This window comes from Elgaria multicarinata, chromosome 11, assembly GCF_023053635.1.
Source record: "Elgaria multicarinata webbii isolate HBS135686 ecotype San Diego chromosome 11, rElgMul1.1.pri, whole genome shotgun sequence".
NCBI lineage: Eukaryota > Metazoa > Chordata > Lepidosauria > Squamata > Anguidae > Elgaria > Elgaria multicarinata.
This window is the reverse complement of record NC_086181.1, coordinates 11100760-11118880: the sequence shown is the minus strand read 5'-3', so window position 1 is coordinate 11118880 and position 18121 is coordinate 11100760. Positions and strand designations below refer to the sequence as shown.

The 18121-nt window shown below is 45.6% G+C and overlaps 1 protein-coding gene across 1 annotated transcript in view; it reads left to right on the top strand.

Moving 5' to 3' along the window:
* Positions 1-18121, top strand: part of ARHGAP23 (Rho GTPase activating protein 23) — a 119791-nt gene that overhangs the window by 24631 nt on the left and 77039 nt on the right. Inside the window, exon 2 of the mRNA XM_063138531.1 lies at positions 6320-6499. Within this exon, the coding sequence (XP_062994601.1) occupies positions 6320-6499 (180 nt within the window). The remainder of the gene's footprint in view (positions 1-6319; positions 6500-18121) is intronic.

Below are 18121 nucleotides of genomic sequence, written 5' to 3'. Positions count from 1 at the left end.
TGCCTCTATTCAAGGGCTGCTGCATGCCTCCTCTCCCTGGATCTCTCCACCACGTGTCTCTGTAGCTTTGTGCCTAGCTGAGGAGGACACTCTGGTCACGAGCCCTTTACTCCTTTGTTGACTCAGGCTGTCTAACCAGATCCACCTGTGTTCAGTGCTTGAATCACCATGGGGTGGGGGCAGAGGGAGCCTGGCCTCATTACAAGAGGGGGGGAGCATTATTTGGTTAAAATAGAGAGGAGTTAGGGGTGGGGCTTATGGATTCTAGCAATGTTAAATGATGACTTGCTTGTGTAAAATAGCCATTGCATGTCAATTTTGATGGGGGCTGGAGGGTGGGGACCAAAGGGACTGTGTACTGTTGGAAGGAGTGAACAGTTGAGGATTGTGGGGGAATTTGAGGCAAAGGCTGAGTATGAGTTCATGTCAGGTCCCGACATGAACCTACCCATACTCTGTGCTCAACACCTGAGGTCCTCCTCTGGGTGCCTACCCCGAGGAAAGCTCGGAGAATGGTGACCAGGGAGAGGGCCTTTTCAGTAGTGGCCCCTCAATGATCTCCCTGACGAGGCTCGCCTGGCGCCAACATTGTTATCTTTTCGGCGCCAGGTCAAGACTTTTCTCTTCTCCCAGACATTTAACAGCATATGCTGAGTTTTTTAACGGACCCCAGAATAGTTGTTTTTAAAGCGCTATCATCTGTTTTTGTTTGTATTTTATGCTTTTTATGGTTTTAAATTTTGTATATTTCTTTTTAATGTTCACTGTTTTTAACTTTTGTAAACTGCCCAGAGATGCTAGGGAAAGTGGAAGGCAAAAGGAAGAGGGGCCGACCAAGGGCAAGATGGATGGATGATATTCTGGAGGTGACAGACTTGACCTTGGGGGAGCTGGGGGTGGCGACAGCCGACAGAAAACTGGCGTGGGCTGGTCCATGAAGTCACGAAGAGTCGGAAACGACTGAACGAATAAACAACATCAACAAATAGATGATGATGATGATAGAGAACATTCCTTTTTGGTGAAGTGGGGGCTCCAGATCTAGAGCTACAAGTCAGGAAGTGCATGATGCAGATTCTGCTCTGTGTTCTATACCTATTGTTTGCATTATTTGGAGGATTGGTCCAGCATCTCCAGTTAAAAGTTTCCAGGCATCAGGGCTGGAAAACACCTTTTGGAGACATGCCACCTACCATAGTAAATCAGCCTTCCCCAATCTAGTTTCTTCTATTCTGTTTTCTATTCTATTTCCTATATTTTCTATTTTCTATTCTGTTTTCTTCAATCTATTTTCTTCTGCTGCCCCTTACGCCTGGAACGCTCTTCCAGAACATTTGAGAACTACAAGTTCAACCGCAGCTTTTAAAGCTCAGCTAAAAACTTTTCTTTTTCCTAAAGCTTTTAAAACTTGATTTTGTTCTGACTTTATACTGTTAGTTTTACCCTACCCTGTGCCTGTTTGCATTCTCTTCCCCTCCTTATTGTTTTATTATGGTTTTATTAGAATGTAAGCCTATGCGGCAGGGTCTCGCTATTTACTGTTTTACTCTGTACAGCACCATGTACATTGATGGTGCTATATAAATAATAATAATAATAATAATAATAATAATAATAATAATAATAGTGTCCTCCGGATGTTATTAGACTTCATCATCCATCATCCCTCACTATTGGCCATACTGTCTGGGTGTTGGAGTCAGACAACATCTAGAGGGCACCAAGATGATATTGGGCCATGATTAGAATAAGGCAGTTTCATATGTCTATTGGACACCCTTTAAAAACACATGCACAAAACTGACATGAAGGTATTTCCTAGATATATCAGGATTTAAAAGGAATAGGCAGATGGAGTGTAGAGTAGCGAGGATCTCTCTCTGTGTTATGATATGTTCTGCGAGTGAAGGAAGGAACCTGGAGAAGTGGAGATTTCTGGGGTTGTTTTGCTTGGAAGAAATGCAGCAAGAAGCCCCTGTGGCTATGTAATTGCTAAGTGGAATTACATAATAAGTTTGCTTGTCGGCTGCTCTGCCTCTTGGCAGCTCTTTCAAACATTCCATTAACTCGGGCTTTACCTTCTCCCTCTCCCGCATTCAAGAAGGTAAAATTATGACCCTTTACCCCCCCCTTCATGGCGCAAACGCCAAGAAAGAGGGAGATTCGAAAGCCAGTGTCATTGATTTAAATGACATTTAAATGATGGATTTAAATCCCATCTTGGAGTTGCAGCCGATTCACGCTCTTTGTTTTGTGCTTCCATGGTGAGGCTGCTGAAGATTTGCTTGTGTTAATTCAGTTTTGAATATTCAGACACTACTTCCTCCCTGAATCTTCATCATTGCCTTTTGTGGCTTGTTTCTTATTTTGTCTCCTTGGCCCATGTTTCCCCAGGACCCTTGACTGTCCATTTCCTAACTTCCCACAGCATATGGTCCCTCCTGTGCCCTGTGTACAGTGTCAGGTTTTCTTCCTTCCCCCTCTTCCTGGATTCAAACTGATTTTTAACTTCCCCCACTGAAGTTGCACCATTGGTCAACATTCTGTTGCTGACACCTTCTCAGTCCACAGCTGGAACATCTGTTTACAGAGTAATATAATGGTAGTAGAGATATTAATCAGCTAACTGGTCTCTTAATCACTTACGTCATAATAAAGTGTTTTTAGTAATTATAAACAGAGCGGTGTATATTGCATAATCCAGTGGATCACAACAGTAGAAATGGAGGACAGGTTAGTGGAAAGATGAGATATACTATTATGGCCAAGGGTCGGAGATATACCAGGCCTCCCCAACCTACTGTGCCCTCCAGATATTTTGATTACAGTTCTTATTCATCCCAACTATTATGGCCAAGGGTCAGAGAAGATGGGAGTTGTAGGCTGGGGAAGGTAGGGATATACATGTTACTAAAATCCAATTGGTACTGGGTTTACAAGTCGGCATCCTGAGAATTCCGTCTTTTGCTTTGAGGTAGAAGCAAGAAGCAAGTTTCTAGTCCTTAGTATTGTAAAAATAGGCTTGAAAGTATGAGGGCAGTCCTAGGTGAAATTCTGCAAGCCAAACGATACACTGATCAGGATTTCTGAGGCTTCAATATCCATGCCAAAAGGAAGAAATTATGCTAAATAAGTACATTCACGCACATACGGCTAATTTTATTGATCCCAGACAGGGAAGATTTGCTTTTTGCTCCATTGCTGAGACCAAGACAGCCAGAATATGAATAGACAACTAGACATCAAGTGTAGGATGAGGTCTGTCCCTTTGATCTACATGTGGAAGCCCATCCTGGCTGAGACTATAAACAACTTTACTAAAACATGTGTAAGTCGGCTTGCCGTATGTAAACCACTTTAAGAACCTTTTGCTGAAAAGTGGTAGATAAATATTTTAAATACATAAATGTTATGCTGATCACAGTGTTCAACTTTTCTTGGTGCACAGTTTGGATTGTTTTAGCACAGATGATCTGCCCACTGTGGATACATCATCTTTTGAGGTCTCATTTGTCCCCAGTAGTTCATCGCAAGGCCTAAAGCAATTGAAGACCATCTGGTTTCAAGTTGGCGAGACGAAGAGGTGCATAATTCCCTTCTAAAGTATAGAGTGTCATGTTGCAAACCTCGGGCATCCCACGGGGGCTGGCGGGAGGGAGACGGAGAGCCTTTAGATTACATGTCGGACTCGGACATTGCATTCCTCTGGTTTACCGATGGAATGTGGTTATTGGGGGAGGGGTCCCGTGCGGACTTGCTGCGTCAACGTCTTATGCCCTGTTGGGGAGACTTTTACAATTAGGATTGGAAATATGGCTTGCTCAAGGAACTAGAGTTTGCAAATAGTGTGAAATTCTCCTCCTTTGCTGCTTGTCCATGTTGAAACCTGCCTAGATCCGACAGTGACAGAATACTTGTTGATGTTGAAAGTTTTGGGAGGTTGTGAGGAGGTGGAGGTGCTGGAAAAAGTATCTCCCACTTGGACTATTACCCTTCCCGACACTGCAGCTCAAAATGCATTCCTCTCTTTACCCCCCAAGGCATCATGTCCCTGGGCTCATTCTTCTCATTCCACAGCTTCCTCTTGCCACCGGAAAGGGGGGTGGGTGGGCTTGTTCCAGGCAAAGTGGGGAAGGAAGCCATCTCTGGTCGCCAAGCAGTTTTCCAGGACTCCTTTCCTTGCTATCTCCTTCCATCCCTCAGGAACTAGAACTAATACGGGAAAGTGGGGTGAGGTGGGGGAATGAATATGAAATGGCAGTTGTGAATGCCACTCTGTTGAATTCAGAGGAGAAACCAATGAACATTAATATGTCTTGATGCTGTTTGTTGTTGTGAATTGCATTTGAAATATTTGCATTGAATTTTATATTTTAACTGTTTGAATTGCTTTTTAGTCTTTCAGTGGTTTGCAATCTGCCCAGAGAAGGTTTGTTAAATAAACAAACTTCCCATTTCTTCACATTTCTCTCAAAAACATGGATGATCACTGGCTGGTGTCACTGAGAGGAAGCTCAAGTGTTCAAATCCAACTGGTTTGAACGCTGCAATTTTGAATTTGAGAGAATTGTCAGACATTGTTTTTGCATTCCAGCAAGTCTTGTAAAGATCTTCAAATTGCCCTTTCGTAGGGCTTGCCTGTATCAGAAGCGTGTAGAAGATTTTAAATCCAGTTCTTTATCAGGAAAGAGTTCCTGGGTTTTGGTAGTTGGGCTCCCTCTTAGCTTAAATGTAGAAGGCTGTGATGGTGGAATCATCACCTAACCCTCTCATGCCAATCTGGTCAGGCAATGTTTCTACCATCACTAGCAATCTCACTGCTGCTTGGTGTGTATGACAGGGAGAGAAAATAGGAAAAAAGGTTGTTGGGGCTAGGTTACTGGTGGCTGTACCTAGAACCAGTTCTGGAAAGGGTCCTTCCCAACCCAGGGTCCTTATAGTTAGGCAGGTGTTTGTGCCAAGGCTAGGTCCAGGGCTGCAGCAGGTATGGAAACATGGGAGTAGGTTACTACCAGTAATAGTCCCATCCATATGCTGCCCTTCCTAGAAGGGATTCAGGGAGACATACTTAACGGATTCTCCCATTTATCCTCTCAATAATCCTGTGAGATACAGATTTAACTAGTCTTATCTTTATTATTTATTTATTGCATTTTTATACTGCCCAATAGCTGAAGCTTTCTGGCGGTTCACAATTAAAACCATTCAAAGTATAAAAGAACAGTATAAAAGCATGATGTAAAATACAATATATAAAAGCACAACTAGGATAAAATCAGCAGCAGTGCAGAAATACAAATTTAAAATACAAATTTAAAATACAAATATTCTTCAGAGACCCCATACTGCTGGCCCGTCAAGGGGCTGATGCTCCCTTCTGTGCCTGAAGAGAGATCTGGGGTACACACTAACCAATAGCTCACTGGTTCTTCAGCTAAATAAACAATATTTCTTAAAGGATTCAAAGCTGACATGATAGAACATGCTTGTTTCTTCTATTCTATTACCATTGCTAGTCAAACTTTTTGCAGGGTGAGGATGTGATGGAGAGAGAGTACCACAAAACCAGGAACTTGCCAGATACTATATTATTTATTATTTATTTATTTTATAATCCTACCTTTCTCCAACTTGTCAGATTCAATGCAGATGATAAATTGAATTGAAGAGGTTCATAAAAAATAAACCAGTGGGATTTTTTTTAATGAGCATTACAATTCCTTTAACTACAACCTCAAAGTTGAAGCCTGTCTCTACCCTAGATTTCCACCTTAAGCCCTGAGTTGAGGTATAGGCTCAGCTTTTGTCATGAAAGAGCCACCGAGGCCAGGGGCACTGGGCAATGGGATGTGCTGCAGGAATAGCCCAGTGCCAAGATCTTTAAAAATGGTGCCTGTCTCCTCTCCCCAAACCTTTGGAGATGTACCTCCATCTACATTTTTATGAACCGCCCAGAGAGCTTTGGCTATTGGGCTGTACAGAAATAAATAAATAAATGTGCTGATCTCTCAAAAATTGTGTTCATCATATATAGAACAGACTCCCCTAATCTGGTGTCTTCTATATATGTTAGAGTACAACTTCTATCATGGCTGGCTGGGGGATGCTGGGAGTTGTAGTCCAACACATTTGGAGGGCGCCATGTTGGGGAAGAAAGATACTGTGTGCGTGTGTGTGTGCGTGTGCGTGTGTGTGTGTGTAAAAGAGAGAGAGGGGGTGTGCAAGGCAGGAGGGAGGTGGAAAGGATTTTTCTCCTGCTCCAGATTCCATCTGGAATTTATAATTTGCTTACCCTCCCCTTTTTATTGTTCCTCAACAGCCAAAGCTGGGCCAGAGAGATGGTACGGCCACGAACGCCAACGCCCCCCCTGTGGAGTCCTTCCCCTGGGTGGGGCCGAAGACGGTGGTGCTGCACAAGAACTCGCAGGGGGGGTACGGATTCACCCTCCGGCATTTTATCGTCTACCCCCCAGAGTCAGCGGTTCATTCCAATGTGAAGGTAATGGTCCTTTCTGATCTGAGGAGTCTGCAGGGTTTATTCTAGTTCTCTGTATTTCATAGTAGCCATGGGGCTGGTCTCGGAGGCTGAAGCCAAGCAGGCTTGGGGCTGGTCAGTAGCTGGATGGGCAACCAACTAGAAACTCTGGTATGTGGCACCTTGAGTTCCATCAGGAAATAAAAGCAGGATATATGTAACTGCTATAAAATAAATGCATGGATTTTAGGGTCTCTTCCTAATGTGGTGGCATCAGACGCCCTCAGCCACGTGAGAAGAGTCCACACTATGTTTTATGCTAAGGATTTATAGTTATGTGACCCTTAAGCTTGACAAGTTAAGACTTCATTTCTTCCCCCTGGCATTCCATCGTTCGGAGCTTAGGAAGCTGCCCAATGCTGGATTATTGATCTGTCTAGCCCATTATTGCAGATACTGACTGGCAGCAGCTCGCCAGGGTTTCAGACAGAGGTCCTCCCTAGCTCTACCTCAGGGGTGGGCAACTCCTTGGCATCCAGTGGTCAATTTCCCCCCCTAGAACTGACCAGAGGTTGAAATGCAGTCAGTGGCAAAAAAAGGCAGTTGCTTCTCATTAGAACAAGGGACGCAGGGAGCAGAGCCTGCAGTCAACTGCTGAGCTACAGCCCTTCCCCAAAGCTAGTGGGCAAATGTTAGTTTTTGAAGAACTGGCTGGATGTGGTGATTTTATCCTTTGTTTTAGGCTTGTTTGCTTTGACCCGCTTTGACCCTCACAAATTTGCTGAGCTCTTTGGTTTATACCTTGCACCCATGGCTGCAAATTCCACAGGTTTGCTACAAACTGCCAAAAGCAAATCCAGCTGCTAACGAATTTAACAACTTCTTTTTGATTTATTACCTGTCAGCCTCCAGGGGATCTATTTTCCTCCTCTCTTTTTTTCCCCCCAAAGGATATTTTTTATTGACTTCTGTGTTTCTCTCCAAAGCAATACTAACTTATGAGTGTATCTAATCTCTGGTTGGCGATCTCTTAGGAGTCTGACATACATCTGAAGGTTTTTTTCCCTGCTTTCCCCAAATGTATAGAAGCTGTTTTTTTTGAACGCAGAAACAGTTTCCATTAGGTTTGGAATTCCGCAGAGTTTGGCCCAAATGGGTCTTTGCACCTAACCCAGAACACTATCCTGAGATAGGCTCAGGGACTCAGCCTATTAATTTGTAGGGATTTGGTTCTGGTTCTCTGAAGGTGTTTTAGGTTTCTTCCTGTTCCGACTAATGAAAGAAAATGGTTCAATGCATATTGAACCAATTGAATTCCAGTTTGCCAGGCATTCTGGTCCAAGTGCTGGTGAAAGCCATCCTCTGCACCCCAACACACTGGGGAAGTGGCAAGGAATGGGAGCACAGAAAGCAGCAGGCAGAGACAGCAAAAGAGTTTGGTGGTGCAGAGGAGCCTCTTGGCTATACTCAGGAACAAGTTATCCAGACTGTGAGAATGCAGCCTGTCTTGGAGCTTTATAACAGTGGCACAGGAAACCTAACACGTGGGTTTGGTTTCCTGGAATCACCTGATACCCAGGGGCATTCTGGTTTGGGATGTTATCGTAGTCTAGCTTGGACTGCCTGCCATCCTTTTTTCTGACCAGTACTCAGCAAACGCTTAAGATGTGTTAAGTGCACATTCATAATCATAAATTCAATGAATGTATTTGCAAACACTTATATCTTGCAAACAGGCTCAACTAGAGAGTTAAGCTTTTGCTCCTATTGAGTGTAGGCTCTGTGACAAAGCAGTGTATGCAGCCAAGTTTTTTGGGGGGAAATGTGGGGCGATCCAGTGGTGGATCTTGTGCGTTGTATAATATTTGGCCCTTTATGGCAGAAGAAGGGTTCTAGCTGCGCCTTCTACCTGACATGCTAGTTTTCTCTGTGTCGGACTCCTTTTCCACCCCTCTCACAGAGAAACATTCAGTTGTGAGCACCATCATCCTGCCTCCTGTAGCAGAATTGGTGCAGCCTACTGTGAAGTGATCCAGTGATGAAGCCATCATGGAGATGCAGTACTTTTGCATGGACCTCCCGAGGGATGGACGAATCTGTCAATTTCAGTTTCACTTTTTCATTTTTCCACCCTTAATTTCATTTCATCCCATCTTCACATCTGGTTTTTTTTTAAAAAAAAGTCCGAAAATGTATTTGCAGTTTCATGCAAATTTCTCCCAAAACACACATTTTGTATGCATTTTTGCCTAACCTACACCTTTTTTTTTCAAGTAGCTTTCCATAATATAATGCATTTTTGTGCACTATTTTTATTACCATACAAATTCTTTGTGTGTACTTCCTCCTAAAGTATGCATTTTTGTAGTCATGTTTGATTGGAGAACTGCTTTGCAGAATTTGGAAATATGTGAATTCTAAGTATCTGTATTACAGTTCTTATATTGATTCAGGAAGTTTGCATTAAAATGTGAACTGAATAGATTCTTAGTCCAAGACCTAGTCCTCTCAGCCCGGCCTACAGCGGGGACCCTATATTTCCCCACACATTTGTAGCATGTTGACAGTCAACCGGACTCTACTTCCTTTCCCAAGTCTCAGTTAAGTACCTCTGAGGCCCCAATCCAGCCCTCTGAGTTACCCTAAATGGCCATGGCCTTTCCTTTTCCCCCCAACCACCAATCATGGTGAATTCCTGGCGATTGCGCATCCCCTCCCCCCCCCCGGCAATTCTAAAAGGTTGAAATGCCTCTCCTAAGGCATAGTGACTGGAAGTAAGAGCTTTACGCTACAATATGCTGGTATTTTTGCCCTGCCCTGTTTTGTCTTCAGCCCCACCCACCACTTGATGACGGCCACGGAGAGCTTCTCTGAAATTGAATTTGGCCCTCAGGCTGAAAGAGGTTCAACACCCATACTTTATTGAATCCAGGAGGCTGCAAGGAGTGCCTTCATCTTTGGACGCTGGGCCCCCCTCTCCCTCCGTGCATCCACTACACACCCCGAGCACTGCTCCCAATTCCTGGGAACTATTTGCTGATGTCCTATTCCATTCAGATGAACTGTCTGGCATGGAAGTATTGTCTCGGCAAGAGAGAGCCAGCTTTCCGGCCATCACAGACCAGAGATCTCACTCCCTCTTTATTTCTTTTGTCATTTCAGAAAGGGAAAAATGGATTCTTTGCCAGATAAGTTCAAAGGCATTGGAGGGTTGGTGGAGAGGAGATGGGATTGGGGTAGGCATTAAACCGCTCCCTGTCTGTCCCTTTTCTGCAGTGTCAGCTTCATCTGTACAAAAGGGTGACTGTTGTGGTCCATGGTTTGGACAAAAGGCTGTCTCCCTTCTCTCTCTCTCTCTCTCTCTCTCTCCCCCTCTCCCTCTCCCTCCCTCCCTCTCCTCCCTTCCACCATTTAGACAGAACCACCCACAAATTGGCTATGTTAACTGCCCCCTGCTGGTGCCTCTCTCCACCCCACAACTGACTTCTCCCACAGGGCTCCTTCTCTCTGTGACAGGAGTACTGAAACTTTCAAATCATCAAGAAATGATTTGTTGTTACTGAATTTCTTCGATTGTAAGACACCATCGATTGTAAGATGCACACTAATTTCAGTACCACCAACAGAAAAAAAAACCCTAAGACACACCCGCGATTCTAAGATGCACCCCGCTTTTAGAGATGTTTATATGGGGGGAAAAGTGCGTCTTAGAATCGAAGAAATACGGTAGTATAATGACGGTCCTGGCCAGGACTGGAACAGGAGGACAGTAGTACGTATGCTCAGGAACAGAGCCTCGAAGGAGAACAGTGGCAAAGGTGCACTGATGGTGCTATATAAATAAATAATAATAATAATAGGTGGGGTGGGGGTGGGGAGCGGGGAGATAGGAAGGTACCATGCATTGCTCCAGGCAATGGCCAAGTCTGAACAGGAAGTCCTTGGGGAGGCCTGAATAGCAAACCAACAGCCAGGAGCAGAAGAGGGTGTTAAAGGCATTTTGGTAGGAGCCGCTATCTGGGCAGGAGGGCAAGTAAAGGCTGTGCTGGTGGTAGAGATGAAGCCTGGTGGTGTTAGAAGGCTGGAACATAGGAACCTGCCTTCTACTGAGTCAGACCTTTGGTTGTCTCGGTTAGTATTGTCTGCACTCTGTTTGACAGCAGCTCTCCTGGTTTCCAGAGAGGAGTCGTTGCCAGCCCTTTATAGAGATGCCAGGGACTGAACCTGGGGCATTCTGCATGTAAAGCAAGTGCACTGCCACTGAACTATGGCTACTCCAAAAGAAGCTTGGAATGGAGCTGATGGAATGACTAGAACAGGGATGCCTATCAATGGTTAGTAGTCCTGATAGGTATGTGCTCCCTCCAGTATCTGAGGCAGTAAGCCTGTGTGCACCAGTTGCTGGGGAACATGAGTGAGAGGGTGCTGTTGCACCATGTCCTGCTTGTGGGTTCCTGGTCAACAGCTGGTTGGCCACTGTGTGAACAGAATGCTGGATATGTGGTATGATCCAGCACAGCTGTTCGTATGTACTTGTGGCTCTCCAGACATTTTGGCTTACAACTCCCATCAGCCCTAGCCAGCATAGCCAGTGGTGAGAGATCATGGCCAAAAAATCTGGAGGGCCACAAGTTGCCCACCCCTGGCCTAGAAAGTAGGAAGCTAGCTGGTAAACAACAAAGCAGAGATCTTTGTTGTTCTCTTTGGTTTGCATTTGCTCCTTGGTCTGTTTGCTGTCAATGACTGAGGCTCCAGAGTCAATTGTGCCCACAATTTCTGGCTGACTATGGTAGTCAGCTAAAATTTGTGGCCAACGTGAACCATTCCTGATTTGGGGAATCATAGAATAGCAGAGTTAAAAGGGGCCTACAAGGCCATCGAGTCCAACCCCCTGCTCAATGCAGGAATCCACCCTAAAGCATCCCTGACAGATGGTTGTCCAGCTGCCTCTTGAATGCCTCTAGTGTGGGAGAGCCCACAACCTCACTAGGTAACTGATTCCATTGTCGTACTGCTCTAACAGTCAGGAAGTTTTTCCTGATGTCCAGCTGGAATCTGGCTTCCTTTAACTTGAGCCCATTATTCCGTGTCCTGCACTCTGGGAGGATCGAGAAGAGATCCTGGCCCTCCTCTATGTGACAATCTTTTAAGTATTTGAAGAGTGCTATCATGTCTCCCCTCAATCTTCTCTTCTCCAGGCTAAACATGCCCAGTTCTTTCAGTCTCTCTTCATAGGGCTTTGTTTCCAGACCCCTGATCACCCTGGTTGCCCTCCTCTGAACACGCTCCAGCTTGTCTGCATCCTTCTTGTATTGTGGAGCTCAGAACTGGACGCAATACTCTAGATGAGGCCTAACCAGGGCCGAATAGAGAGGAACCAGTACCTCACGCTATTTGGAAGCTATACTTCTATTAATGCAGCCCAAAATAGCATTTGCCTTTCTTGCAGCCATATCACACTGTTGGCTCATATTCAGCTTGTGATCTACAACAATTCCAAGATCCTTCTTGTTTGTAGTATTGCTGAGCCAAGTATCCCCCATCTTGTAACTGTGCCTTTGGTTTCTATTTCCTAAATGTAGAACTTGGCATTTATCCCTATTAAATTTCATTCTGTTTTTTTCAGCCCAGCACTTCAGCCTATCAAGATCACTTTGAAGTTTGTTTCTGTCTTCCAGGGTATTAGCTATCCCACCCAATTTGGTGTCATCTGCAAATTTGATAAGCGTTCCCTGCACCTCCTCATCCAAATCTTTAATAAAAATGTTGAAGAGCACTGGGCCCAGGATTGAGCCCTGCGGTACCCCACTCATTGCCTCTCCCCAGTTTGAGAAGGTTCCATTGATAAGTACTCTTTGAGTCCGATTCTGTAGCCAGCTGTGGATCCACCTAATAGTTGTTCCATCTAGCCCACTTTTAGCTAGTTTGTTAATCAGAATATCATGGGGCACTTTTTCAAAAGCTTTACTGAAGTCAAGATATATGACATCCACAGCATTCCCACAGTCCACAAGGGAGGGAGGTTATCCTATCAAAAAATGAGATTTGACAGGATTTGTTTCTGACAAATCCATGTTGGCTTCTAGTGATCACCACATTGATTTCAAGGTGTTTACAGATTGACTTCTTTATAATCTGCTCCAGAATTTTCCCAGGGATGGATGTCAGACTGACTGGTCTGTAGTTCCCAGGTTCCTCCTTTTTGCCCTTTTTGAAGATAGGGACAACGTTAGCCCTCCTCCAGTTGTCCGGCACCTCTCCCGTCTTCCATGATTTTGCAAAGATAATTGACAAAGGTTCTGAGAGTTCTTCCGCTAGCTCCTTCATTACTCTAGGATGCAGGGAAAGAGGTGGAGGTCTTGTGCCTGGCATCGTGCTGGGCTTTGGAGGTGCTCAGAAGCAGCGAGAATTTTTTTCGCTTCCAAAGCTCAGCATGACTGGAGCTTTGGAGGCATTTGGAAGCAGCATAACGTCTTGCTGATTCATTCTTGCTGCTTCAAAGTGCCCCTAAATCTCATAATGAGCTGCTTACCAGACTGAATGATATGTTTACTCCTGGAAATCATTTGTGGACCCCTGATTGACCTCAGCCTTCTCCAGGGATATATCACATATTTTTCAGTTTCTATTTTGAAGTCAAAAATAATTAGTTCCTCAAGGTAGAAATATTTCTTGAAAAAACACTTATGCTAATAACCACCTTTTTAAAAAAATGTTGGTGCCATTGTTTCCTTTGGCTATTGTTGCTGCTTTGGCAATTTCTCCCCCTCTTGACTACTGCTTCTTTTTCCTTCCTGAATTCGTCACCTAGGTGATCCCAGACAATCAGGGATCCTGCAGTGAAAAATGACATCCTAATGGCAGATAGCCAATCAGATTTGATCACATAATTATGCCAACAAGAACAAATGAAGTCAGTTGAGAATTGAGGTCTAGAAGGAGCAATGTAAATGAAGGGGTGGAATTTTTGCTCCAAGTGCTGAAAAATGATTGAGAAAGGGAGACTTTTATTTTTATTTATACTGCTGAAATTTTTGTGAAAAGCTGTGAGTAGCTTCAGATCAGCACTGATCTTTTTCTTCTTCACAAACCCAACCTTTATAACCTTTTATTGTTGTTTTGTTTTTATATAGTGCCATCAACGCATGTGAACCGCCCAGGGAACTTCAGCTATTGGGTGGTCTAAAAATGCAATAAATAAATAAATAAATAAATGTGGCATTTAACAGAATAGTGAGCCAAAAACAGGTCCTTGCCCCATGGAGCTTATAATATAAATTTAGACCGAGGAGAAGACAACAGAAGGATGAAGGGAGAGGCAAGGATAACATAGGATGAGTGTAATCAAATGCAGTTTGAATGTGCTTTGGCTTCGTTCATTACATCCAAAATGCATATCTAGCATTAGCTCATTAACCGGATCACCCAAAAGTAAAAGCAACGGAGCGAAACCCGTAGTGAAATTTCAGCAGCCTCTTTGGAACGTCTCCATCTCCAGGGCAAGGAGCTCTCTGGCAGGGTGGGGCTTCAGATCCGGAGGCTGGGTTTCGATGGAGGTGATTCACTGGGGCGGGAGCAGGGAGCCTGCGTTCCCGTGCCAGGCATTCTTTGGCAACCGTCAGCAGATGACTTCATCACCTCCTTGTGCCCCGTGGGGAGACAGGCAGTGCAGGTTACCTCACGTGCATAGAGGGGAGAATGGAGAAAGAGGCCTGCCACGAAGGGATAGGTGGGTGGAAGGAAGATGTTGACTCAAGGATATGTCCCCCAGCCCTGGCCTCTCCACCCGTTCCGGCTCCACATCTTGTTTATTATCTCTTCTGAAAAGACTCTTTAAGGCAGCCAACATGCAAGCTTAAAATACATATAAAATTCAGTGCAACGAATAAGGCTCATTAAAAAACACAGATCAGAGCAGCAGTAGCATTAAGCACTCACATGCCTTGCTGGGTGGGAATGTTTTCACCAGCTTCCTAAATATACTCAGTGAGCTGCCCATAGAAGCCTCTATAGCAGCCTTCCTCAACCTGGGGCGCTCCAGATGTGTTGGACTACAACTCCCAGAATGCCCCAGCCAGGTGGCTGGGGCATTCTGGGAGATGCAGTCCAACACATCTGGAGCGCCCCAGGTTGAGGAAGGCTGCTCTATAGGGAGGGAGTTCCACAGAGAGGGTCCCGATGCAGAAAACTCCTTGCCACTCTCTGCCTCGCCCCCAAAGCAGAGCCTCTCCTGAAGATCTTAAAGAGCCTCCGCTTGGTAGTGGTAGAGGGATATGGGACACACCTGCAGCAACAGGTCTCAGGTACCCTGACCTCTTGGACACTAGGCAGTATTGTGGAGTGGTGTGTATCCCACTTCTCCCAGTAGCCTCTCAGTGTAGGGGTAGCCAGAAGATAAGCTATAGTCCATCAGTTTCCAGGAGTTCACTTTGCACCTGCTAGATGCTGAGGTCCTGGAAGGCACGTCTTATATTAACACAGATTAGTTATGCCTTAAGAGATCTTGAGTTTGCATGCTGGCTTTGTAAATTCAAAACACATTGGTGGATCGTGGGGATTCAGTTTATTATTAATTTTAAGTAGACTTTGTAATGCAGAATCCTCCTCCCCTCACTATATTAGGACTAGTATGCTGAAGATATAAAGGCCCCTTTACATTTTTCTTTGTGTTGTCTGCCTGAGCAGCAAACCATTAATGTCCTGCAGATGGCGGGGGGGGGGGGGGGAGGGAGGATTTTCTCTGTGCAGCTATCCACCTATCCACACCACGTCCACACTAATCTGTCCAAATTCAGGTAACTGGAATATGGCAATTCTTAGGTGCAGGTCTCTCTCCGAGCTTTCCTGAAAATCATGGCTCCATTGCAAAATTGTGGCTTGCAGGGTTTCAGTGTGATGTGAAAGAATGGCCAATGGGAAGCAGATGAGAGCCAGGGTCAAGAATCAGGAAGACTGTCCAGCCCTGGCAGCAAGCACAAAGGTGAATCAGAGCCAGGGTTGGGTGGAGACCAAGTGACAGCTGGGCTGTGTATCTACTCCGGGAGCAGGAATTGAGGATCCAGGACAAAGGCGAGAGGCAGAGCGGAAGGAGAGGAAGACAACCCAGGATGTCCAAGGTCAAGGCCGTGTTGTGCACAGTGTTGTGCAAACAAAATCCTGAGCCTGACCTGGAAGCTTTTATCCCTGACAAGGTCATCCATGCCCAGTCAGGGGAGCTTAGGTCAGCCGGTTAAAGGAGAACAAGCCCTCTGCTGGCAAAAGGCTATAGATTCCCAACAGCAATCTACATCTAGCCGCTGGAGCTGTTCCCATCCTTTGTATTTACCTTGAACTATGTGGATTCTGACTCTTTGGCAAGGATGCCACTTCGGCACATGTATGTCACCATCAGCAATTCCTGATTTCAAAGAGTTCAGCGCAAACTTTGACAATTTTTAAAAAGAATTAGGTAAATTCAGGATAGACAAAAAATGGAAAGTCCCAGATTTATAGGGATGACTAGATACTAGGGAGAAGTGCTTCATGCTGGCAGAGACAGAATGCTAGATGAGGTGGACCTCCAGTCGGATCCAGGAATTAGCGATGGTGTCAAAATGTGTAGGTGAGGAGCTTGTAATGGTGAATTCAAGAGTTTGTCCCAAGCCTATTATAAACTGAGCCCAAAACTCCCAACAGAATCCTGCCTGGTTTGGAATGAATGTGCCCTGGAGCCAACTAGCCTTTCTTTTCACAGCCCCCCTCCCTTCTCAAAATGTATTGGAAGGGGGCAGGGATCCAGATGTGGGGAGGGCTTCTGGCAGTGTCTCTGCAGAGGCCACCAGTGAGGGAGGAAGCAGCAGCCAGGCACCTCTCCACCGTGCCTGGGTCCAGCTCCAGCTGAGAGCCCCTCCCTCCTGCTGCCAACTGTCTCTGCAGAGGCCACCAGTGAGGGAGGAAGCAGCAGCCAGGCACCTCTCCACCGTGCCTGGGTCCAGCTCCAGCTGAGAGCCCCCTCCCTCCTGCTGCCAACTGTCTCTGCAGAGGCCACCAGTGAGGGAGGAAGCAGCAGCCAGGCACCTCTCCACCGTGCCTGGGTCCAGCTCCAGCTGAGAGCCCCTCCCTCCTGCTGCCAACTGTCTCTGCAGAGGCCACCAGTGAGGGAGGAGCTCCTCTCCACCATGCCTGGGTCCAGCTCCAGCTGAGAGACCCCTCCCTCCTGCTACCAACTGTCAACTGCTGAACTTTCCAACTAAGATTATAGTGCCTGAATTTGCTTTCCTTTTCCCCCTCCTCCTCCTCCTCCTCCCTCCCAATCCCCTTTCCTTTTGTGTCATGTCTTTTAGATTGTAAGCCTGTGGGCAGGGACTGTCAAGAAATACTTTTGTAAGCCGCCGTGAGAGCCTTTTTTGGCTGAATGGCGGCATAAAAATCCATAAATAAATAAAAATAAAATAAATAAATCTATTAATGCTGAGAGGAACATGCGGCATTGAATTCCCAATGCCTTTCAGCTCAGTCCTTAGATCCAGAAACACTTGGAGCTTCATTTTCCAGCTTGCTCACTCCGCACAAGGTCCAGGCCTTAAAGGAGGAGGCTTCTGCCATTGCTACAAGCTCTCCTTGCCACTGCCTGTCCCTTCACAAAGGTGAGAGAAAAGGGCTTGTGGGGAGCTGCTATTCACTTTGAAGAATTCTCTGATGCCCTTATAACCTGACCCACTTGAGGCAGAGGGGCCCTGACAAATGACCTTAGTGTGTCAGGTTTGGCACCACGCCTGAGGGCTGAAATATGTGCTCGTGCCGCCATTATTATTATTTTTTAAAAAATGTTGCTCCAAATCTGTTTGGAGGTGTCAGTCCATACAGCTAGCCATTGGTGTAAAAGCAGTGATCATGAAGGGCAGAACACATTTAACCACTTCATTTTTGGTTGTTCTCCTCTCAATCCTTCCTGCCTCCCCACCCCAAAACACATATGTAGCAGTTATACTAAACATTACAATATAATTCAGTGGTGGACAGCTCGTGTCCCTCTAGATGTTTTAGCCTACAACTCCCATTATCCCTCACCATTGGCTGTGCTGGCTAGGGCTGCTGGGAGTTGTAGGCCAAAGTTTCTAGAGGGCCACAAATCACTCATCCATGAAATACTTAGGGTTCATCTACACCAAGCAGGAAATTCCACTATGAAAGCGGTATATAAAAGGCAGGAGCTACCCGACTGCTTTATAGTGGTACTGAAATGCACTGACAACTGTTGGGGCCCATGACACATCTACATCAAGCAGGAAATAACACTATGGAAGTGTTAATATGGGCCACAGCTAGACCTAAGGTTTATCCTGGGATCATCCAGGGCTCGCCCCTGCCTGAGCACTGGATCCCCTGTGTGTCACCTAGATGAACAGGTTTGACCCCTGGACGATCCAGAGATAAACCTTAGGTCTAGCTATGGCCATGGTATATGTGTCAATGGGCCCCAACAGTGGTCAGTGCACTTCAGTACCACTATAAAGCAGTAGCGTGACCCCTGCCTTTTATATACCGCTTTCATAGTGGAATATCCTGCTTGGTGTAGATGAGCCCTTAGTCACACACCAAAAGCCTCTCTCCCTCTCTCACCATGGAGAAGTTATAGGAAGAAAAGTCCCACACTGCTGCATTCCC